This window comes from Lolium rigidum, chromosome 1, assembly GCF_022539505.1.
Source record: "Lolium rigidum isolate FL_2022 chromosome 1, APGP_CSIRO_Lrig_0.1, whole genome shotgun sequence".
Taxonomy (NCBI): domain Eukaryota; kingdom Viridiplantae; phylum Streptophyta; class Magnoliopsida; order Poales; family Poaceae; genus Lolium; species Lolium rigidum.
Genome location: NC_061508.1, coordinates 53,365,635 through 53,390,418, shown reverse-complemented (window position 1 = coordinate 53,390,418; position 24,784 = coordinate 53,365,635). Strand labels below are relative to the sequence as shown.

At 46.2% G+C, this 24,784-nt stretch overlaps 1 protein-coding gene and 1 long non-coding RNA gene across 2 annotated transcripts; both read right to left on the bottom strand.

The window, feature by feature from the left end:
* Positions 1 to 375: 375 nt before the first annotated feature.
* LOC124685350 lies at positions 376 to 2,837 on the bottom strand. The gene is made up of 6 exons (XR_006997400.1): positions 2,703 to 2,837; positions 2,501 to 2,615; positions 2,242 to 2,381; positions 2,064 to 2,155; positions 1,616 to 1,940; positions 376 to 1,501 (listed from the first exon to the last, which is right to left on the bottom strand). It is a non-coding gene; the product is annotated as an uncharacterized LOC124685350 (long non-coding RNA).
* A 3,943-nt stretch (positions 2,838 to 6,780) lies between these two features.
* LOC124707931 (auxin-responsive protein IAA20-like) lies at positions 6,781 to 7,448 on the bottom strand. The gene is made up of 2 exons (XM_047239616.1): positions 6,967 to 7,448; positions 6,781 to 6,826 (listed from the first exon to the last, which is right to left on the bottom strand). Exons 1-2 carry the CDS (start codon positions 7,446 to 7,448, stop codon positions 6,781 to 6,783), a joined length of 528 nt encoding a protein of 175 aa, XP_047095572.1.
* Between the last annotated feature and the right edge of the window lie 17,336 nt (positions 7,449 to 24,784).

Sequence of the window (24,784 nt, the reverse complement as noted above, 5' to 3'; positions counted from 1 at the left end):
TAAATGATGAACACATCACAGAATATCACGAGGCAAAGCAACCCATTTTACAAAAGGTAAGCAAAACAGACAGTACACATCTGGAAATGCTAGCAGTGTGTTTCTCTATAAGTGAAACATAAACGGACAGTAAGAAGAACAGCGGTACCGAATCACAAAGCTGTCAAGCGAAAAAGAAAAAAACTGCGTGTGTGTGCAACGGTTAACCAACCCAGATAGGTACACTGAATGTGCTAGTAAATAAATTTCTACGTGATGTTAGTGCAGAAAGAAACCAGGTATAACCGAAGCCTTGAATAACCGAAGCCTTGAGTACAAATAATGTAGCAAGATGCTCAGTACAAAAGATAGTCTATGAACCTGGAAGGTCAAAAGTAAATGATTTGTATTTTTACATTATCTAGATCCTAGCTAAGAGAAACAAAACTATGGACACATCAACTGGATTCTTTGTTAGTATCAAAAAATATAAATTTCTGAATAGCAAACTCACATCGGCAATCTAGGAGACCATAGATATCTTGACTAAACTTATCGTAGGTTGCATCAGCAAATAAAACAGAAAAGAGCATGGTCAACTAACTGGGATATAAAACTGTACTGTAATCGTAATTTGCAGGTCTTCTTAACCTTCTCGTGTGCCAAATTAAGGATTTCTGCTTGTGTATAAATGTGGTACTACATTAGAAAATGAATCAATCAACGTGCCATTTCTTAATGCATTCACTCATGGAAAGAGAAATGGAAAATCTTGAAGGATCAAGGCATGTGTCATGATGATAACTGACGGAGTCACACATTTTATATGGTTATTCATAATTTAGAACAAACACACTCCGCCACGACATGCTTAACGAGTACCCACCTTTTTAGTAGACAAAATTATCAATAGAATATACGGAAAATAATAAGAGCAGATCTACAACAAAGGGAAAAATAAGTCATGTAAATCAGTTCTCGGAATACCTGCCTATTTTAGTGTTGATTTTACTTAGAGCTCATGGTCCTTTCTTGTGGATGCATATCCTAACATTACGCAAGCTTAATGAGGAAGTATAACCCATCATTCCCAGATGATTTAATTATGTGTGGACTCCCAAGTGTATATTCAGAACCACATACATTGTTCAAGACCTTAAACTTTTTGACAGAGGCCAATGTGGATCGCAAACAGGTTGTGCAGTCATGGAAATGAACAACCAAATCGGTTGGGTGGTTATTCAGGAGGAAGCCAGGGAGGATGATACAAAAACCTGAAATTTATTACCTCGACTGCTGCATCTTGGCTACTACATAGCATAATCCCTCAATAATTCTTCAAAGGTATCAATAAACTGCATGGCTGTCATAGTATGACAACAACATTGAGAAATAAACAATAGAGGCACAAGAATTCTCACATGCCTGTTCTAATCCGGGAGACGATATGCGCTGCCCTGTTCTAACCACATGTCTATTAGGATGTTGCAAGCACGGCAGAGCAATGTTCTACTGAAATCTTCTGCAGAATCAAAATTAAACGATAACATGGAGTAAAACTGAATGCATGATACGTATAATTATCATAACCAGAAAAAATGTTTCTTCGCTATAAATGTATACAGGCAAGAAATACCTCATCATCAAGTAAAATCAATGCTCCATGAGACCATCATCTCTTGCCATATCCCATAGGCATAAAACCAAGATACCAATAGGCCATTATCCACCACCAGGTTAATTAAGAATATGAGAGAGAACCATGTAAAAATTAAATATAAATCAATTTCACCAAACTAAGATAGTGAGTATCTACTCAATTAGTTAACAATTTATCAACCAAACACCAGTCAAATGGCTAGCAGCCTACAAAATTTCTAAAGCGTCCATAAACTGCACGTAAATCCATACCTTTCTTGAGACGAGCTCTTTGTTTCCTTTCTCAATCTCAATCCATTTTCCTTCATTCATAAGAAGAAGAGAGAAAAAAATGAGAGAGAAATAGGGACGTCAACAATGGCCATGGATATCACATATATGTATGAAATCAAATTTACCAAACAGGAAAAAAAGGAAGAACTCACCCAAGAAAGCGATAGGTCGTGAGGCGTAGATGCCATCCTTGCATCACGCCAAAGATATTTGTCTAGAGCTGGAAGAGGACTTCTTTAACAAACTTGCGTTACAATAGAAGACAAAGTTAAATTTATCCAGTATTCATCCGTAGGGGGGGGGGGGGGGTAAAAGCATAATGATGATTACCTCACTAATGGCAGCTGCTAAATAGTTTCGCCTACTGTTGCTGCAACACATTGTAAACCTTCTTATTTTGCAACCATTCTACATCACAATCTCCCTTGGCCTCCATCCTTTATTTGTATCTTGGATAGTATCACTGCAATCTATAAAAAGAAGTAGGGCAGTAACATTATGCTCAATTTATCCAGCTGCTTACTATGCAAAGTAGGGGAACATGTTTAGTGCAACTTGCGGAGATGTGCTCTACCAAAAACCACATTACCTGGACGACACCCACCGCCAAGGCAAGCCGATGATGCAGGTATCGAGCCTCCTCGAGCAGCCGCTGGTGCGTCACCATGTCCTCCACCCTCTCCACGTTCACATCCAACGCGTACCTTTGAGAACGGACAACGAACACGCATGAGGGCCGCCGCCAGCAGTACAGTGCAAAAGAATAGGCAGGTAGGGGAGGAGAAACTTACTGGGAGGTGGTGGAAGTGCTCCCAGGGCACATCATGGATCGGCAGCGAGATCTCCGCCACGCCAGCGATGTCGGCGTCGGCGCGTCGTATACCTTCAGGCGCGGCCCTGCTCTTCCATCCGCCGTCGACCCGCACCGATCTCCTGCTGCAGCAGCTGCGGACATGGCGGCGGCTGAGGCGGCCACGACGGGGAAGAAAACAACGCCTGGCGCCGGCGCAGAGGAGGAGCCGGAGCAGAAACCGGCAGCCGCTTGGGGGGAGGAGAAGCGCGCGTGGTGGCGGCGGGGATGTGATTCCGTCGGCGCAAAGTTGAGGGGAGGCCAGGGCCGGCGGCGGCAGCAGTCCTACGCGAGAAGCAATGTGGATAGGGTTTCGCTGGGTCGGGACCTTTTTTCACCTTGTTCTGATCCTCTTTTTTCTCTCTCTTAGCTTAGCCAGTCACGCTGTGACACGTTGACCAATCGCTGCAATGAAGAGAGGCCAGCGCCCAGCCCGTGAGTGTCTCGTGGCTATCGTGGAGAGCTCTCAGATGGGGCAAAGGGGCACGCACTTGCTTGTTCTCAATAGTCCCTAAAATATACATATTTAGTGTTTAAATAAGCCGGACCACCATCAGACCGACGGCTCGCAACCGATGAGCGACGAGGGCGGGCATATTATTTGTCGGACAGTATGTTGTAAGTGTCAATATGTACATTTCTTTTCACTTGTGTACTATATATACACTAGTGGAGATAGGTCATTCTGTCCCGGCATGTAACAGGCTCTAGTTTCGGTTGGCCAATCGAAACTATACATGCGGGACTAAATGCTCCTTTAGTCCCGGCCCAGTTACCGGCCGGGATAAATGGTCCTCCACGTGGCCGCGATACAGGGTTTGGCTGGAGAACCTTTAGTCCCGGCTCGTAATCCCAACAGGGACTAAGTATTATTTTCAATAATTATGTTTTTCATTTTTCTAATTTCTTTTTTCTATTTTTTTGTTTGACTTGCTACCCTCTCACTTGGACTATTTTTAATACTAATTACACTTAATCTGTACTTAAATTGTAGACTTGGTCATCACTTCTCGGTCGGTCATCCATCCGTACACTACTCCACCCTCGGCACCATTAACTCCTTGGTTCTTTCCAGCGTTCCCGCGAATGTGATTATATCTTGTTGTAAATACTACCATATCAATCCTATTAACTCTTATACCATTGTGTCACATTTTTGTATTTTTTGAAACAAAAAACAATCGTTAAATGGAAATTGGACAAATAATATATGCTTTATTATTAGAAAAATGTGAGGAATTTGAATATGAAAATAATTATGTTTTTATTCATTTATTATTATTATTATCAAATAATATATGCATTATTCATATGATATGGCCAAATAATTAATATCTTGAAATCTGTAAACCGTAATTGGACAAATAATATATGTTTTATTATTAGAAAAATGTGAGGAATTTGAATATGAAATAATTATGTTTTTATTCATTTTTATTATTATTATCAAATAATATACGCATTATTCATATAATATGGCCAAATAATTAATACCTCTGTAAACCGCAATTGGACAAATAATATATGCTTTATTATTAGAAAAATGTGAGAAATTTGAATATGAAATAATTATGTTTTTATTCATTTTATTATTATTATCAAATAATATATGCATTATTCATTTAATATTGCCAAATAATTAATATCTTGAAATCTGTAAACCGCAGCGTGATGATGGAACGCTGGGTGCAGCGTGATGGTGATGGAGATGGACATGGAGGTGGCGGCATGTAGAGATATAAGAAACGTGATGGTGATGGAGGTGGAGGTGGAAGGGAGGCGGCATGGAGTGAATGCAGAGATGTAAAATACACAAGGATATGTGTCGCTAGCTCATACACATAGTTTGATATATCTTCTTCGGTTGCAGCGTGATGGTGGAGCGCCGGGTGCAGCGTGATGGTGATGGAGGTGGCGTGGAGGAGGCGGCATGGAGTGAATGTAGAGATGTAAAATACACAAGGAAATATGTCCCTAGTTCATACACATAGTTCGATATATATTGAAATACACATAGTTCGATATATATTGAAGACGATTTATAGAAAGACACATAGTTCATACACGTAGTTCTTTCAATGTTGAGATGATCAACATGGCTATTGTAGCCAACTAGCTGCCATTAACTCCTAGCCATCTCAAAGTCCAGACGAGCGTCCAACGCGGTATAGCGCACTTGCTCGTAGCTTAATGGAACATTGGCCCACCCAAATATGAGTTCATCTTCTTTTTGTTGCGCGGTGTCCTTCTTCTTGTTCTTCTTCCTCTTTTTCTTCTCAAGATTTATCCCAATGATAGAATTCGCCAGATCATATAGACTCGGAATGTGATTCATTGTGGGATTCAGGAGTATCTTCTGGAGGTCGTACGCAGAAGTAATATGAATACCGTACGGACTCAGCATCTCCACATCCTTGCCAATAGTTGCGCCGCAGAATCGGATGTTCCCATCCTGCAAGAACTCCCTGAGAACTTGTGGCACTTCATCAGCATGGAAAATCTAGAATACCAAATTCTCGGACGCCACCGAGAGTTGAAGGATGGCGGCACGCTGATCACCCTCGCGAGGGTTGGTGAACTCGCAATCCAAGCCGACACACTTGATTGGTGCGTTGTCGAGATAGTCCCTCTTCACGGCGCGGATCCACTTCTCCACCCTTCTTGCACGGGGAGCGACCGTGACCTTGAACGACATCCCTTCCGTCATCAGGTGGTACACCCGTGTTCGAGGAGCCGGGTCGCGCGCGAGGTGCTGCATTGAGTCCGAAACATCGACGAAGAGGAGAACTTTTTTTGCAATGATGGAGGAGATGAGAGATGGAAGAATGTTTTGTGTGGCAATGGTGGAGAAGATGTGAGCATATAAAACAAAGGAAGATGAAGATGAAGAGGCCAGCCACCGGGTGATCAATTTCCGTGGCTGGCCGGCGGCGCCGGCGGCTCAGATTCCCGGGCGCGTGGCGCTTGATTTCGACGCCAGTAATGGCGACGCGATCGGCTTCCACAGAAACGAAGCGTTTGACTTTAAGTCCCGGCGCGTGTCACCAACCGGGACTAAAGGGGGTATCGCAGGCACAGCTTGCCACAAAACCATTTAGTTCCGGTTTAGGATACAAACCGGGACCAATGGGTCATAACGAACCGGGGCTTATGGATGCCGTACGATTGGACGGATGGGCGACGTGGCCAGGCCTTTGGTCCCGGCTCATGACACGGCCGGGACCAAAGGCCCCTGACGAAAGGCCTTTTCTATTAGTGATACTTCCAAAGCTATATTAGTTTTTTTGTAAAGGCTATCGGTTCAGTTCGGAACTAACCCAATCGCCCCAGGTATAGAGGCCCCTATCGACTGACTGGACGTTCGTTTTCAGTTACTTCCTCCGATCCATGTCACTGATATAGATGTATTTAGAATTATTTTAATTTTAGTTAGATCCATAGTAGTGTTAAGTAATATGAATAGGAGGTAGTTCAAATATATAGCCAAGTTGCAAACATGTGACATAATGTGCCCCTAGCACACCTCCAGTCAACATCTTCAGAAGTCAAAATAATAATACAGTACCTGAATATTCATGGCCGGCCAGGACGTAAGCCTAGCCGGCTGATGAGAAAAAGAGGTTACAGTGCACTCGTGCTGTCGTGCACCTTGGTAAACCATCGATCACCTCACACGAGCGACTCTGCTGCACAACATTTGTCTCTGAAGACGGAAGAAAGAAATTCAGAAAAGAAAAAAGCGGGGAAGGGATTTGGAAATTATGTCCCAGTGATATTTTCGACATGAACTGCAAGACGTGGAGACAAACATGTATTACTAGTCATGTAGTGCTCTATCACAGATACATGGGAGCAAATTTAACGTACTCCTACCAGTACAGTTATTCTTTTTTTTTTTCTCGAAAAGGAGGATAACCTTGGGCAGTATAATTATTCAGTAAGCTAACACTTGCCACCCTGATCGACGCAGACACACGTGCAGATCGATGACGCCCAACCAAATTTATATCTAGCAGGAGCTACGGTACGAGTATCCTGAGCCGTTTGGCTGACCTGGCAAAGTCCCTGCAAATGATCGATCGAGTTGTTAGTCTGAACGACACTGACGATGCGGTGTGTTGCTAAATCAATTCCATCCCTGAATAAGGTAGGGAGAATTCATGCGGCACAGTACAGGAAAATGGAAGTGACCACGATGGACTTACTCCCACGGCACGTCCCCGACCAGCAGCCAGTCCCCGTCCCCGTCCTCATAGGTCACCGCGTATGGGCCGCGGCCACGGCGGCGGTGTTTGCAGATTGATGGACTCTGGTGGGAGGAGGAGGTCGGGAACATGAGGCGGAGCGTGCGGAGGAGCTGGTGGTAGGAGCCGTGGAGGGAGAGGTCCAGCTTCCTCCCGATGGGCACCCCTTCCATGCTCACCTTCACGTGGCCGCGGCGGCGCGCGCTCCTCACCGGCGGCCACCCCACCAGCTTCCTCTTCCCGTTGCACATTTCCCATTCGCGGGCGCCAGCGCCGTGTTCGCCGCCGCCGCCGATGCGGGCGTTAATGTCGTTGTCGTCGCGCAGAGAGAGCGGCAGCGTGGCGTTGGGAGCCCCGAACGGCTCGGTCCACGCCCTCTTCCCGCAGGAGGCCGCCGCTGGGTGCGCGTGGTTCGGCGGCGCGAGCCCCAGCTCCAGCTCCATTGCGCCGATGGCTCCTTGGCAAGACAGTGATCGATTCGTCTCGTATATATACACGCCGGGGCACCGTCCGGGGCCGACGGTTACGCCCGGGGCATGGTGGAACTGGGTAGACAGTGTGGATCACTGGATCACTGGACCTAGACAGTGGAGGGAATAACAAAGCGTGGGGCGGAGAGGGGACATGATGTCGCGGCTCAAGGGGCAGGGCAGCGGCCGGGGCTGTCCGCCTGCCGCCGCCCGGTGCGGCACTGCATGCCCTTCCCTGTGCCGCCGCGCTATAGTGGGGGACTGGCGGTGGTGCAGTGTAGCGTGGACCGGGGCCGGTTGCTCTGCTCTGTCTCACAGGAGCGCACCAGCGGGATCGTTCTACCTACTCCCTCCGTCCACAAATGTCCACAAATAAGTGGACACGTGGTGTTTCAAGAGATCTTAAACTTTTTATAAAAAAAATCTTCATTCCTTCAATCAATCTGCTCATTAATTAAAAAGATGCTTTGATTTAGGTGTTAATAAATATTGTGCATGCTAGTAATCAATAAAATAATATTGAAAAACAAAAAATGATTAATGAGGGCTGAAATCAAGGGCATGCACTAGGGGTCTAAACGTAAAAAATATACCAAAAAGTCTAGATGTACACTTATTTGTGGATTTCTTAGAAGGTTAGATGTGCACTTATTTGTGGACGGAGGGAGTATGCTCTACAGTTTCCTGGGTTACTAGGTTAGCACTAGTCGCAACGCCTTGCGATGCGAGGTACTCGCTCGGCTCTAAAACAAAAAATATCGCTATCTTTTTAAATACAAATATATTTAGATGATATAGCGCATCTACATACATTTCAAATTTAGTTAAAGTTGAGATATTTATTTTACAACAGAGATAGTATAAGTAGAGGTCAACCACTCCTAGCTCCTCTCCGGTGTTGTTCTAGCCACGGCCATCAAAGGCACAAGGCACGGAAGAATTTAGACTACTCATAGTGGGAGTAACTTAACTAATAACATCACACATTTTAAGCCATTTTGGTGACATGATATCATAATAAATGAAGAAAGAGATTGTGGTGGTAACTAGCTATGTTATCATAACATGCACACCCCAATGCAAAATGAGTCTACAACAGTACTAATGACACAATGCATGACACCACATGTAAGTTACTATGCACTATAAAGGTATAGACTAGTAACATATGTCATGTTAGAGCAAGTACAATAAGACCTAGTCAGCTGGCTACAAGAATTAAAATAATATATTTATGTCTAGTTGGAAGAGAGAGAAGAGGAGAGAGAATGTAAGTGAGCTCTTATTCAAGAGCTAGCTCTAACACGTGCTCCTAGGCAAGGTGTGTGAATGAAAGGTGGGCCAATCATTGAAAAGTAGTACATTCTTATAGCCAACTATTGTATTTGTTGACTATATGTTAACTATAGATGACATCTTGCTTATAGCTAACAACCGGCTATACTATTGGAATTGCTCTTACTAGTCTAGGTTACTACCTTCATAGTGGGTAGTAACTTAGACTGCTCATAGTGGGAGTAACTTAGGTAGTAACATCACACATTTCAAGGTGTTTTGGTGACATGGCATAGCAATAAAAGAAGAAAGAGAGGGAGGTGGTAACTAGCTATGTTACCATAACATCACACACTCCAAGATAAAATGAGTCTACAAACTAATACATGAGACTTTGCATGATACCATCTCTAAGTTATTTTCCACTATGAAGGTAGTAACATGGACTAGTAACTTATGCATGACACTACCTTATGTTACTTCCCACTATGAGCAGCCTTATATGTGGTTCATGCATTGTATCATTTATTATGTTGTAGACTCATCTTGCCTAGAGGTGTGTGATGTTATGGTCACATAGCTAGTTACCACATCACTCTCTTTCTTCATCTATTAGCATGCCATGTCATCAAAATGCTTTGAGATGTGTGATGTTACTAGCTATGTTACTCTCACTATGAGCAGATGAATACCTAGACCCCAACATTAGCGGGTCTACACGTTGTTCCCAATTGACTTTACATTTTCCAAGTATTCATCGATCACTCATTCAGTTGCCTAATGATGCCGTTGTATGTAGCCTACACGAAAATGACAAAATATCAATGATTGGTTGTGTACCGTTCACGGTAATGGAAAATCCCATTCACATTTATGTATTGTTCACACGCTAAATATGTCTGTGCCCCCCGGTGGCAATACCCCCCACCAGGATGCCGTTGGAATGTGCGAGGAGATTCGTGCCGAGCAGAACGTTGATGAAGGTCGAGTGAAACTAATCACAGAGGGCTCTGCAAATCCTGACGCTGAGGTTGCACATTTCCGAAGTTTAAGCGCGCGATAGGCGGGAGCTACATACGGTAGCAGTATACAGCAGGACCTGCCTAGTCAGTCTAGCCTGTACCGGCCGCCACAGTCAAAGTATAGCAGAGGCACAGTCAAAGTACCGGCCGGCAACAGTTGACCGGTCCAAGCTGCATGCTGCGGGCGAGGATTGGTTGATGCTTGGTGGTGACAGCAGCGCGGTGTTCCCGGTGAACGACTAATGGATGAGCTGCACGGCGGCTGTCTACAGGACATGGTGATGAAGTTCATGAGCGATGAAGTGACCGTCAACTAAACAAAGGTTATATTGGTTGAGAACCTCATGCTTATATAAAGCTTAAATGTCTGAACGTTCCTTAGTTCCATACTAAACTAAACAAAGGTTCATGTACAACTAGCCGTAGAGCGCCGGTCGTCTGTTGCTTCCGCCGCCATACGGCGCCGTAGAGCGCCTGTCGCCTGTTGCTTCCGCCGCCATATGGCGCGCTTCGCTGGCCGCCGGGACGAGCAGTGCTTCTCCTCCGGGTCGGCAAGTGCTTCTCCTCCGCGTCGGCCATCGGGCAGCTCGAGCAGTACAGAAGGTCGACCGGCTTAGCCAAAAGAGTGGACAGTGTATCGAGACGTGCATGCAGCACTCAACAGTATTGTACAAACAGGGCATGCATGCAAAGATCAGTACGACGCGCCATGCATGCATTATTTTTGACACATTGTAGCATGTGTAAGAACTGGCAAAAGGAGTCAGCTAGCCGGGTTGTACGCTGCATTGCTGTGCTGTTCGCTGACACATGCACGTAAAATTAGGTCACAATTCAGTTCTTAACAGGATCCATCGAGTCTTAACTGAAATGTGGTGCAGATCTAGCAGTGTGGAACGAATCTCAACCAAGTCATCGGACGGCAGCCACCGGGGGGGCATTGCCACCGGGTGGCAACAAATCCACACTCTTGTTCACACATGGTCATTTGTTATGCCAAAATCTGCACAAATAAGTATCAACATTGCATATGCATACGTGCATTTTTTAATTTTTTTTGAAACTTTAAAATATTATTTTTTGGAATTTTTTCATTATAGGGTGCACGTGCACCTGGGTTCATATCCTCTACATCCAATATCTAGATGCATTTTCATTATAGATACATCCATATATAGAAAAAGTTAAATAAATTATTTTGGAACCGAGGGTTTAACTGCACACTTCTGCTATCAGGATCAGGTTCTCAACTCCTGCAGGATTGACTTCCTGGTGCTATCCAGCTGCATTTTGTTGGTCCATTGAACCCTGCGCGCAAAGGAGGCCGGTACGCAGCATCAAGTCGTGACCACCGACTCGCCAGAGAAAAGAAGTCTAGACCATCGTGGGAATCGACGGGCACCCAGACAGACAATTGTGAGAGAGTGCCCAAGTAGGCAAGTACAACGAACGCATCATCGATCAATCTTGAAAAGACACCCGTGTGTCCTGTCCGGAGAGATGGCGCACTCACCAGTCACGGCCGGCATCTACGAAACCAGGCCGCACGTGTCCTTGTGGTTAAAGTTGGAAGCATTTGAGCCCGTGCATTGCACCGAGCCTGTCGATCGATAGCCAAGATTCGACCACCAAACGTGCTGATAAATTGAACCAAAATCGGCCGGCCGGCACTGACTGATCTCGGTGCTAGTTTAATTAACGCTCCATGCGTGCATGTATAGTTTCAGCTACAGCGCTGCAGGTTTGCTATATCGTCAATCCATTATTTTTCTCCTTTTTTTCCGCAGCTCCCAGCACTCCTCAATAAAGTCATTCTCTATGTTACCTATATAATCTCTCCTTCCCTCTGGACTCTCAACGATCTGTGTAGTTCTTGCTCTTATCATTGTTTTTTTTCCTTTCTTTTGCTCGGTCCTACCTCGAGCCTGCGACGCCTCTTCCATGAAGGACGAACCTCCTCTACATGCACCATATTTTTCATATTTTCCCTTTGATGAAAGGCCTCATAAACATGCGCAAGAGTTACTTCTTCACAGCTTAATAATATATGATATCTCGGAAATTCGCAAAGGATATCATGCAGCGAGCCTAAAAGTAGAAGACCCAAATCATCTTCCTCATACTTTACTTCCGCCGACTGTAAATCAGAAATGGTATCTTGAAAGGTAGATGAATAATTTAGTATTGAACCTCCCTCAAGCAACTTGTGCGAAAAGGTTCATCTTCGTGTGCATCTCGCTTTCTAGACTCTTAGACATGCACATCGATTCCAGCTTCAGCCACATGGTGTTGCGGTCAGAAACCCACCGGCGGGCAGCGACGGGCAACACCGTAGAGCCGGGAATCTCCCAGGACTGCGGCTGGCCCTGGTCCCTCCGAGCGACGGCCCGCAAAGCCTTCGGCACGCACGTCCGATGCTTGATGCAAGGGCGTGCCACCGACCTATACCGGTCGGGAAGGTGTTGGATGATGCCTCGCTTAGTTTCCTGCATGGCATACACGTAAACGTTAAATACGAGCCTCGATCGGCTCTCAGGTTATCCTGTGAATCGGCTCAAGGAGCCGATCCACCCATGATGCGTACGAGGTGTACGATCAGATGGTGGTCCTGCTTGATCAAGATGAAGCTAAAACGACCTACAACGATTTGGGGTTTTCACCGCATAATCGGAACATCCTACTCGTGATCGAGCCTCGGCGGCCACGCACGGTGATCGTAAACCGACCCTAGACAAGGCCTAAAAACCAACACAAAGTTGATCCTCGGAACATCATGTCTAGGGCTAGCAAACTACACCCTACGCGCCACTGGATCCTTCGACCCGTTTGTAAGGCCTAACAATGCAGATATTAAACTAATCCTTGAAGAACAAGGAGCAATCATAACGGATCGGATCTACTAGACAATGATCAAGTGGGGTGCCGCCCTTACACCCAAGATAGGCGTAAGGGCGGCTAGATGCCTAAGGGTTGCACGACGATAACATATGATATGATGAACAATGCTAACCCTAAAGCATCTATGATAACTACGTTGCTCGCCATCAAATAGGCTTCAGTACGAGCAACGCATGAACGACGAATAAACGTGTGCTGCCTAGATCGCAAGATGCGATCTAGGCAGCATGGTGCTACCGGAAGAAACCCTCGAGACGGGGGAGTATGGCGATGCGCCTAGATTGGTTTGTGGTGAACGTGATTGTTGTTTATTTCATAAACCCTAGATACATATTTATAGTCCGGGGGACTTTCTAATTCAGGCGTGCACCTAACCGTGCACGGGTTAAACTCTAACTTCTAAACGACACGCATCCTACTATGTTACAGATACACGGGCAAACTAGCCCAAACTTGGTATACAAGGCCGATTCATATATTCCTTCTATGTATATTCTTCAAGCCCATCTCCAATCGCGGCCCACCTCTGATCCGGTCAAATTCTGGTGATAACACATCCCCCCCTGGTTTTGGAAATGACATTTCCAAAATCATTATGCTTTTCCTTCGTCGGGTCATGTCGTGGCAGAGCAAAACTGCCGCAGAATCTTCCATCATTTCGCCTCGCCTCCTTGGCTTCTCTGCACAAATTGATAATTTCGGCATCACGTCCTCGAGAACCGTCATGGCATTAAATCTCCACTACACCCCCTTTATTTATCTGTGCCGAACGGTTCGCCACTTCATCCCCCTGCTCCGTTACGTCCACCGGCGCCCAAAAACCCTCTTCCCCTGTAGCAATGTCTTCCTCTTCCTCTTCCTCCTCAGGCCTCCCCCTCCAATCTTCGCCGAAGAGCAAGAGTGAAGACGACCTCCACTCCGGGGCGAACCCCATCTCCTCCGACAAGGAGGAGAAAGAAGAAGAAGTAGAGAAGAAAGAGGCCTCCTCCTCCGCCAGGCACCCGCCGATGAAGCGCTCCCGCATGTGGGCGGACAGCGAGGACGAGGATGATGACGAGGAAGGAGAAGAGGAGGAGGAGGATGATTCCTCCTCTTCCGCTGGGTACCCGCCGGCGAGCGCTTCCGCGCTTGGGCGGACAGAGGATGATGATGATTACGAGGAAGAAGAAGCTCCGGCCGAAGGCTGGGGCAGCAGCGACGAGGAATTCTCCGGAAGTAGCGCCGACGGCAGCTCCGATGCCGACGATGATGCTAGCGAGGATTAGCAATGTAGGATTAGTAGTCCCTGAGCAATCGGCTCTTCATTGTAAAAATCCTCTAATGAAGAAGACTTTCCCTTAACTTGATTTTGCCGATTTCCTTTCGTACTGATTTTGCCGATTGTTAATTTGATCAACGCTCAATGAGCCGATGGCAACGCATCGGCCTCTTACGATAAATTTCGAGATAGACCAATTTAGCCACCTCCTCAAACGGTAACCTGTGAACCTTGCTCAAACTCAGATCCCCAAACTTCCAACCGAACAGGTCCAAACCGCAGTCACTGAGCGTAGTGTTAGATTTAACGGCAAAACTCCTGAAATAATGCCTGGTCTCATTATTAACTTTAGGTTTCCAGACGTTCCCCTGCCGAATCCTTCTTTCCCAAATTCCCTTTGCCTTCGGGAGAGCTCTAGGCCCATTGCTGAATCAACCCGGAGGCTGGAGCTGATACTTCTGCAGGACAAGCATCACTTATCCACAAATTTTCTTTCGATAATCTACAGCGATGTTTGAAATCCTGCTCTGTTTCCTCGCAGCAACCATTCCTCAAAAAAGTTGAGATGCAGAGCCGGCCGACTTCAACAAAATCGGCTCCCTATAGTCCTTCAGGGCAAGCTGCCCCCCGAGCCTCAGTCAAGGCGAGAAAAGTAGTGAGCCAGCCAAATGTGCCACCCTTAGCTTCCAAGTTATAATGCAGAGCCAGCCGATTTCAGCAAAATTGGCTCCCCAGAGGAGAGAACCTTCAGGGTGAGCTGCCCCCCCGAGCTTCTCCAGTTCAATTCTTGCGTCTTGCTGATCAGATCGGCTCATCATTTTTGGCAGGCTGATGCAACTTCCGGTGAGGATGTTTTGAATTTATGGTGCTCTCCAAAACTCTGGACGTAACAACCTCTGAAAGTGACATCGACCAAGTCGCCACCTTGGTTCACCCCAGGCAAAAACGTCACAGATAGGTATGCTCTCTTCGCTGGACTCACCCTGTACGCTTATACTGGCACTGCTGAACTCGAAGATTTGCAGAAGGAGTTGGAGACCTTGAGAAGGAATTCATCCAGTAGGGCCTCTCCTTGTAACTCGACAACTGCTTCATCCCCTGTTATAACAGCTGTACCTCTTGAGTCGATGGCCATGCATCGGCTTTGTTCCTCATGAGAATTTTTTTTTACGGGCCGATTTTTCCTATCGGCCCCCAATGTTTTCACTGCACATGTATCGCACATGTTCATCTGATTAGGTGCCCCCCGAGCCGATTCTGCCAGGTAACTGCTGATATCGGCTCTGTGGTTAGCCAAGGCACTATATGTGAACATCGGCTCTGTTAGGACCAATGTGGACTTCTTCCAGCGCATCAGCCGACGCAAACCCATTGCCCATTAGATCGACGTTGAACCCAGGCAGAATGAATGGTGAGGATAATTTTGGCCGATTGCTGGAATCGGCCTCCATGTTGAATTGCTCAATGAAGGTTTTGTAATGTTCCTCCATAGATCCTTGGGGCCGATCACCTGGATCAGCATCGCCACGTTTGTCCATAGATGTTGCTCTTGTTACACGGTCAGGCCGGTGGATAAAACCAGCCTAACCCCGTCCTTTGTCACGTCGATGCGCTCGCGATCGTCCAAATTGATGCCTGAGAGTGGCTCTTGGCCTGATGTCTCCCAAACGTTCATGCCAGCCGTTGAAATCTCGGCTGAATCATCCGCGTGGACGACTTCTACTTCATCTCCATCCCACTGTATTAGGCATTGGTGCATCGTGGATGGAATGCAACAGTTGGCGTGGATCCAATCTCTCCCTAGCAGGACAGCATAAATGCTCTTGCTGTCGACAATGAAGAACGTCGTATGGACGGTTTTCCTTCCTACTTGTCGGATCCACGTTCGGAACACCTTGTGCGTCGGACGCTTGGCCGTTGAAATCGCTCGAGTCACATTGGTCTTGATCAGATCCGAGCTAGAGCGTCCCAACCGACGTAGCATGGAGTATGGCATAATGTTGGCTCGCCGCTCCGGTGTCCACCAACATCTTGTTGACGGGATGCCCATTGATGTAACCTCGCAAGTACAGGGCCTTCAGATGCCTGTAGCTTCTTTCTCGCGGCTTCTCAAAGATGACCGGCCGTGGGCCGCAGTCAAGTTGTGCCACAGGTGCTTCGTCTACTCCTGGAGCACTAAACTCCGTTGGAAGGATGAACATCATGTTTGTGCCAGCCGATGTCTCATCATCGGCTTTCTTTTGTCTGGGGCGCCACTCTTTCCTTTGTGGCCGACCTTCTTCGTCCAGGGTTCGCTGAATTTTAGCGGCCGGATCGGGCCGCGCCTTCCTCAACGTGTGCGGTATAACCTTTCGGCTTCCTCCAACCCACGTAGTCGCTGAACCCTTCGCTTTCGGGAACGGCTGAGCCCATCGGGGCACCACCTTGGCCGATGATACTTGTCTTCTTCTTCATCATCGTCCTCTAGTTCCTCGAGATCTTCCATCCGAGCGGACTCGGCATTCTTATTCCGAGGCGGGAGAGGCCCTAGACGTTTGAACACGGACACGTTAGCTGCATCCTTCTTCTTTTGTTTACATTACGGGCGGTTGCCGATTGTAGGCAATCGGCTCATTCCTGAATCCCGGCGAGTGTACGAAGAAGGGGCGGTCCCGGTGCCTATCCACGTCGTCTTGCTCCCTCGACTTTTCCTTGGCGTGGCGCTCATATCGCTCCTCGTCGCGATCATGCCGACGGCGTCTCCCGGCGTCCCTAGCCGACGATCTCTTTCATCATCGTCGTTGTATCGCCGGCGTTGGTCGTATTGACCCACATACTTGTTGAGGAGGTGATCGGAGAGAGGTCGGCCGATATCTTACGTTCCTCACTTCTCCCTCTCGTGATGTAGCGCTTGCCATCGTGACGGAGCCGATCGCGTGGAGCGGCTTCCTCTGTGTCCTTGCTATGAGAGCAGCTGCCCTCATCTCCGTCCTTGCCGAGTGGTGCCCGGGTCCTACCATGTTGATATTGCACGAGAATCCTGGCTGGCACCCTTCATGGTAAGTGCACTCCACCATGTTAACGGCGGGGAAGGGGTGTGTGTCGACCTTCATGGCGTCATCGGCTGAAAATTAGCCGCCCTTGTTCTATCGCCATTTGGACCTGCCGACGCCACACCCTGCGGTCGTTGGTGGCGTGGGTGAACGTGTTATGCCACTTGCGGTATGGCTTTCCGTTCAGCTCTTGCACCGTGGGGATCTTGTGGCCTTCGGGTAACTTTAGCTGCTTCTCCTTGAGTAAGAGGTCGAAAATCTGCTCGGCTTTGGTCACGTCGAAGTCAAACCCTTTTGGAGGACCTTGCGGCTTAACCCATTTACGGGACACGGGGCTTGCCGCCGAGTCCATTCAGCCATTGCTACCTCTTGATCTCCCGCAGCACCTTCATCTTCATCCGCCTCAACCAGGACCACCGCACGCTTGAATTTGTCCCGGTAAACATCCGGGTGGCGCTGTTCATACGCCGACGCCTTCGCACCATGTGCGCCGATGAAGGGTAGTCACGCTTGGGAGGCCACGTCCTTGATCGATGATGAGAGACCCACCACCGCCAACTCGACCGCTTCTTTTTCACTTACATGAACCGAATAGCATCGGTTCCTAACGGTCCTGAAGCGGCTGGACATATTCCGCCACCTGTTTCCCGCGCTTCGTCGTACTTGTGCTAGATCGGCAATGCCGGCCTCGGAAGCCTCCGAGTGATACTCGTCATGTGGAACTACTCTTCCAAGCTGCTTCCAAGTCCGGATTGAGTTTGGTGGCAGCGATGTGTACCACCCGAAAGCCGATCCTGTGAGGGACTGTGCGAAGAACCTCACACGCAGCTCGTCCGATGCTGAGATCGTGCCCAGCTGTGCCAAATATCGGCTCACATGCTCGATGGAGCTGGAACCATCCGATCCATTAAACTTGGTGAAATCAGGGAGCCGATATTTGGGTGGTAGCGGGATCAACTCGTACTCATTGGGGTACGGCTTGGAATAGCCGATTGTCCTCCTTTTCGGCATCATGCCGAACTGGTCTTTCAGAATTGTACAAATCTAATCCGCGGTGATGGCTGCAGGCGTCGAACTCTGAAGATTCGCCGGGGTGGCATACTTAGCCAGCCATGCTTGCTTTTCCAGCTCTGAGCCAACTGCAGGAGCTGAGCTCTGGAGGTTTGTCGGAGTGGCGTACTTAGCTAGCCACGTCCGCTTCTCAAGATCTGTTCCCGACGTTCCTCCCGCTGTTCCAGAAGTCCCCGTTGTTGCAGCCTGGTTCGAGAGTGCCCAGTTACTGCAGTCTGGCACGTATGCGCACGTGTATCCGTGCGGGATCTCCTTGGGCGCCTCATGTAGGAATTGGTAGTCACTAGGGTCACCACCAATCTTGTAGACGACGTATGTGTCAACACCCGGATTTTTAAGTCCAGATGCCTGTTATGCCATACATCGCAATCCCAGGAATATTGTTGTTGCGAGACATAACAGTTGAATATCATAAGTCATCATTCATTACATATCATAGTCATCTTACAAATAGATCACATGATCCAATATTACAATAATAGTTGAACTATTGTTTCAACACACAACACAAATACATAGCGGAAGCGTAGTAGTAGTAGTGGACTATCTAATCCACGAGCCAACGCTTGACGTCGGGAGTAGTCCTAGTTGTCGTAGACGTCCCGCTGTCCATCATCTTCATACTGCTGCTCCTCTTCATAGTCCGGCCATTTGAATAGCCAGGGACAAAGCCGTGAGTACTTTAAAGTACTCGCAAACTAACACTAAAGTAAGTGCTAGACATTCTAGTATGGTTTGCTAAGCTCTAGTTTATTTGCGTAAAGCTAGTTTTAGTTCACAAAGTTTGAGAAAAAGCTTATTCAAGTGCTAACTAACTCAAGTGGGAACATTAGTGTCATTCCCACCATTCAAGTGGTGATTTCAATTCAATTCACCACAAGTCATTTCACCATCACCTTTCAACATCATTTTCAAAAATATGACGTCGGAAACTGTATGGCCTTTCCAACCGTCCGTAATCGTGGACGCGGCTATTCGAATAGGTTTACACTCTGCAGAGGTTGCACACTTGTGCCACAACATTTGATTTCATCCGTCGGGATTTCCCCGAATCATCGTAACACGTACGCGGATCATCAACCATAACCTTTCACTTATAAATCCTAGTATGAGCACCTCTCCCCATGAGCTTGGCCTCCCAGTGAAGACCAACCTGTCAACCTGGGAACTGCACAGGGCTTGGGCTGGACATTCACCTCATTTCACGTCATTTCTTTTGTTGTGGAGGCAGCTTTCGGCATAACCCCGATGACGCTTGTTTAGAGGGAACCCATACTAAGACACATAAACTTCCAGTTAAGCCCTACCCATAATCAGTGTATTGTGGGGGTACTTGATAATTGGAAAGGTATCGCATTCAAACCAACATCATTGTTTTATCAAAAATCACCATCTTCTCTTGTTCATATTCACCTTCAAAAATCATTCAATGGAATGCATCATCATTCCAAGGTTTCAAATTCATTTCAAATTCACATTGTTCCCATCTAGAGTAGTCAAGTTTTAATTCGTTAGCACTAGCTCTAATCCATGAGGGGTGCTATCTTGCTTTGCTTGTTAGAACTACTTCACTACTCTAGTAACCAACTTGTACTTTGACCAAAGTTAACTATAAAAGTAACTTATTGAGAAAACAAGTAAAAGCTTGTAAAGTAAAAACTTGGGATAGGCTTATGTAAGAAAAGCTAAGAGTCATGGTGCCTTGCCCCAAGGGGCTTTGCACTTTGCAAGAATATTAGCTTGCCTTGATGGTTGAGGTGATCAAAGTGTTCTTCTTCTTCTGGGTAGAATCCTTCCTCTTCCTGGTATTCCCCGGTACTAGCGTCTATACACGAATACGAGGATACAATCACCAAGCAATTCATGGGCTATTCTAAACATCACATGTATTCACACAAACTAATCTATTCACACCCTTAAAACAATTAGGGTGTATTGGTTGTGCTGTTTGAGGAAAAATAATTTCCTCTCATTACATATGTAAATGATAGTTTCCATATAGTTCTTGAGGAATAATTTCCTCTCATTGAATCTTCTTAAGATTTAACTTCTCAAACAATCATACATGAAATCATGTTTACCTAAGTCAACCATTCATCATCATCATTTGAGAAAATGATTTAAATGAGGTAGAATACCTCATACTATTTAACAATGCCTATTATGATTTAAAATCACCAAGCATTTCATTTGAAAGTATAAGACCAGGGGTCAATACTTCATATGAAAGTATTTGTGACAAGGTTTAAATGAAGTGAAGCACTTCATATAATTTGCATAATAGTTTTGGATAATATGAACTAAATAAACTAGCCATATTGTCCATTAATTAAACTAAAGCATGATCATGCAAAGTGACCACAACATTTTCTTGCATAAACAATTAGTGTAAGTCAAATGTGAGCTATTGGAGTTGGAATTAACTAAATATATATTTTGGTTGATTTTTAATAATCATTCTAAGGCAGAAAAGTCACTGTCTTGTTTATTTTGCTACATTAATTATACAACAGATATGGATTTGAATCCAATGGCATTGTGTAGAGAAAACTCTAGGCTTTCCAAAAATATAAAGTTTGTAAAATTTGGCCAAGTAGATTTGGAGTTATTCAATTTATAGCAAAGCATCTGATAGCAAATTATCTAAAAAGAAATAAACGAAATTTGAATTTAAACGGGGGGGGAAAGAAGTGGGCCGGCCCAGCTGCTGCCCGGGCCGTTCGTGCATGGCGCATGCACGTCGCCCGCGCGCAGGGCGCGCAGATCGTCGGATGACGATCCGACGGCGCGGGCCGTCGTCTTCCTCGCGATTCCGCAACCTTGCGGGGCCGTAACTTCGCCTCGGAGCTCGGATTGCGGCGGGGTTGGTGGCGTTGGAAAGCTCTTTCCAAGGGCTTCAAAGTGGTATAGGTGTTGGAGTCTAGGGTGACGAAAGTTTGGGCGGTTTTGAGGGTTGCCGCCGGTGCACTCCGAGCGAGGTTTTGGGGCCGTGGAGAGGCAAGGAGGGAGGAGGAGAGGCTCGAGGAGGGAGAGGAGGATGTTTCTATGTGTGGTGGTTCTGTCCAAGGCGAGAGGAGGGGTTTATATAGCGTGCAGGGGCGGGAACGCGACGAGGCGGCCATGGCGGCATGTGGCGAGGTCGACATGGTTCTGGCGCGTACGCCGGCACGGGAGCGTGTACGGCGGGATGCCGCCGTCTCGTGGTGCACGCTGGTGAAGGGAGAGGGCGAGAGGGGCCCCGGGTCGACGGCGCTGGTCGACGCACGGTCGTGTCCAATGCATGTCGGGGCACGACCCGTTCCGGCGGTGGCGGGTCTCTCTCCGACCCGGGCTAGGCTAGGCGAGGCTCGGTAGGGTGTGAGGGAGTAGGGGGACATGGTAGGCCGGGCTAGATAGGTGGGGAGAGAGGGAGAGAGGGGTGCCATGTGTGGCATGGCCGGCATGGCCATGCACATGCATCTCTAGGGTCTCCCTTAGGGTTGCTGTGCTGCTGTGAGGAGGAGAGGGGACCAGGGGACAGGGTAGAGTGGTTTAGGGCCTTAGGGTTGGGTGTAGGACACTATTTCAAATAGTGTGGGTTGTCCCCTATTTATGTTTCATCAAATTTTGCCCAAATTTGGTTGAGTTCATATGGCTGAAAAATTTGAAAATGGTGTGTTTGGTTAAGTTGTAATTGACCAGAGACAACTATGTGTGGTGGTGGAATTTTAAAAATCAAAGAATTGCAAAATTTGACCAAGTGAGATTGTTGCATATGTTAAAAAGTTCCAACTTTGCATGAGCATAGTTTTTGATCCAAGATGAATTTGGCATGGTTGTCTTTACAAACGTTGTTCATCTTGATGTCCTCTTGGATGAAATGCAAAGAGTTGAGAAAGTTTAGTTTGAAAATATTGAATTGCAAGGGCTCAAAGTAGTGATCAGACTATAATTGGCAGATTTGACCAATATCATATGTGAGCCAAATTTGAATTTGAAATTCATTTGAATTGTGTTTCTTTGATTCCAAAAGTTGTAATAAGTGTTTAGTATCATTATTCAACTCTTGGTGAAGGCCAAATTGGTCTAGGTCAAATATTTGGAAAAATGGCATAAACCATATGTGAGGGTTTTGTGAATTTCTAACTATTTATTCTTTTATTTTTCTTGGCCTCACTTTGACAAGGGTGAGGTTTATTTGATGTTAGATTGTGTGGGGACAAAGGTTCAAACCATTTTGAGGCAATGGGGGTGTCTAGGTCAAGATTTGCAAAATTGGCTAAATGTGTATGTGAGTGAAAATGGAATTTTCTCACTATTTGATTTCTCTCCATTTGATTTGACTTTTCTTGACTCTAATGTGATTCTTATTAGTTTAGAAACATTTTCAAACCACTGCAACTATTTCAAATGGTCTTGTTCAAAGATTTGCAAAAATGGCCATAACACATAAGAGGTGATGTGTCAAATTTCATTAAACTTGTAAATTGTTCCCATTGCTTTACTTGGGCATGGGTTAGGGTCAATTTAGTGTTATATTAGGTTGAGAGATGGTTTCACATCATTTGGGTAAGGTTTAAAGTCATAGGGCAAGAATTGAGTATTATGGCTATGTGCCACATATGCCTCTATGCATATGTTGCATTTGATTTTTAGTTTGACTAGGCTTGACCCAATTGATGTTGTTGAGTGTTGAAATGGTATATAGGAGTGATCCAACCATTCACTACAAGTCTTAGGGTCAAGATCCTCAATTTCACAAATTTGATATTTTGCTCTCATATGCCTCTATGGCATTATTACTTTCTTTTCAAAATCTTTTGTTTCACTTTGGATTGTGTTTGAGAAGTACTAGATAAGGTTTGTGAAGGTTTTCCAATCGTCTAAATAAAGTAGAAAGGCCTAGGGTAAAGTTTTACAAAAATAGCCATAGGCACATATACCTCTATGCATATGTTTGATTTTATTTTCTTTCTCACTTGAATTGGTTGATAATTACTTAGTTGGGTGTGTTGATGTATTTCAAATCATATACCAAGGTCAACACTCAAAGTTGGAGCATTTTCCATTAAGTAGCCATAGGCTTGCATATGCCTTTATTATTTAATATCATTTCTTTTTATTTTGTTTTAAATAGATGGTGATAATGAAGATGAGGTTTAGGTCTTAGTGGGCTTTACCATGGTTCATCACTATTTAGAGAAGAAAGAATGGTAGAGTTCAAAATTTATATATTAGAGCTATAGGCCCACATATGTCTTTTTCTTTTATCTTGGTTTCTCAAAATAGATCCAAATGATTTTTGAGAAGGTTAGGGTTTAGGGTTTTTCTTATTTGATTTCTTTCTATTTTATTTTATTTGGTTGGTGATCTTCACTTGATCACTTTAGGGTTTTAGGGTTTATCACATAGCAAAATAACACACATCATGACAAAACACAATTATTATGTATGAGCACTAGACATAGTACTCTATGTAAGAAAAGTTTTTGTTGGTTCTCATTTTTGGAAAAAGGAAATTCATTTTCTCTTTGCTTTAAAATTTGGGATGTTACAAACCCTTCCCCCTTAAACAAATCTCGTCCCGAGATTTTAAGAAAAGTTAGGTCCCTAAGAGAGATTGGGCGATATGATTTTAGCGGGGAACATACTTGGCATGGCTTGAGGTGCTTCTTGGTCTTCCGGCGGTCATGTTGTAGTAGCGGCCGTTGTTGTTACGGTTCTTTCTTGCGGCAAAGCGGCGTTGGTTACGAGCAGGTGCGGCGGTGTTGCCGGCAATCTTGGCGAGTCTCTTGGGGCACTCATTGGAGTAATGCCCAACCACTCCACACTCATAACAAGTGATGGTTGACTTGTCCTTGGGGTTGAGGGGCACCGTGTTGCTTCCAGTCCTTGGGCCAGTGCTGTTGTTGGTGTTGTTGTTGTTGTTCCCGTTGTTGTTGCTGTTGTTGGGGTTGTTGTTGCCGGTGTGATTGTTGTTGTTGCCTCCGGGCTTCGGGGGTCCTCCGTGGTTGTTGGTGTAGTTTGGGCGGTAATTACGAGCGGGGGCTTGCTGTATTTTGGAGTATATCCTCCAGGATGAGTTGTTGCGGTACTTCGGGTATTCTTGGACCCATGCTGGTTCATCATCCGGCGTTTGCGGTTCTCGTTGGCTTGGTGAAGCTTCCCTTCCATCTGGATGGCGGAGTCCACCAGGGATTCTAAGTCAGCAAAGGGAATGTTGACCAGTACAGTCTGCATCTCGTCGTGGAGTCCGTTCAGAAATCTTTCCTTCCTCTTCTCATTGGTGTCGGTTTCGTCCGGGCGTACCTTGACAGAGTAAGGAATCTGTCGCGGTATTCTACCCCGGACATTACCGCCTTGTTTGAGTTCGCGAAACTCGTCTCTCATCATCTTGATCGAGTCCTTGGGGCACATGGTACTTGCTAAACTTCAGCTTGAAGTCTTCCCGAGGTCATCATCCGTCCCGAGCATTCATTGCGCGGGCGGCTGGTCCACCGAGGCTCGTGCGAGTCCTGACGGATAGTGGGTGGCAAGCGAGTACTTTCTCCGTGGCTTCAACTTGCGCAACTTCGAGGTTGTTCTCCATTGTCCGGAGCCGGTCATCGTCAGCATCGAGGGGCTCTTCGGTCTTGCTGAAAATAGGTGGGTTGGTGTTTTGAAAGTTCTTCGGTTTTGACCCGGGGTGGTCGTGGTTTCCATGGCCATTGTTGTTACGAGCAATCAGCGCGGTGCAGCAATGTTGGCCTGGCGTTCAGCTCTCTCGGCTTCTCG

What these genes read in the sequence shown, in the direction of transcription:
- LOC124707931 (XM_047239616.1), bottom strand. Translation starts at nt 7,448, where the DNA reads ATGGAGCTGGAGCTGGGGCTCGCGCCGCCGAACCACGCGCACCCAGCG. An exon ending in GTCGGGGACGTGCCGTGGGA is followed by an intron (nt 6,827 to 6,966) that starts GTAAGTCCATCG and finishes GATCATTTGCAG; the next exon opens with GGACTTTGCCAGGTCAGCCA.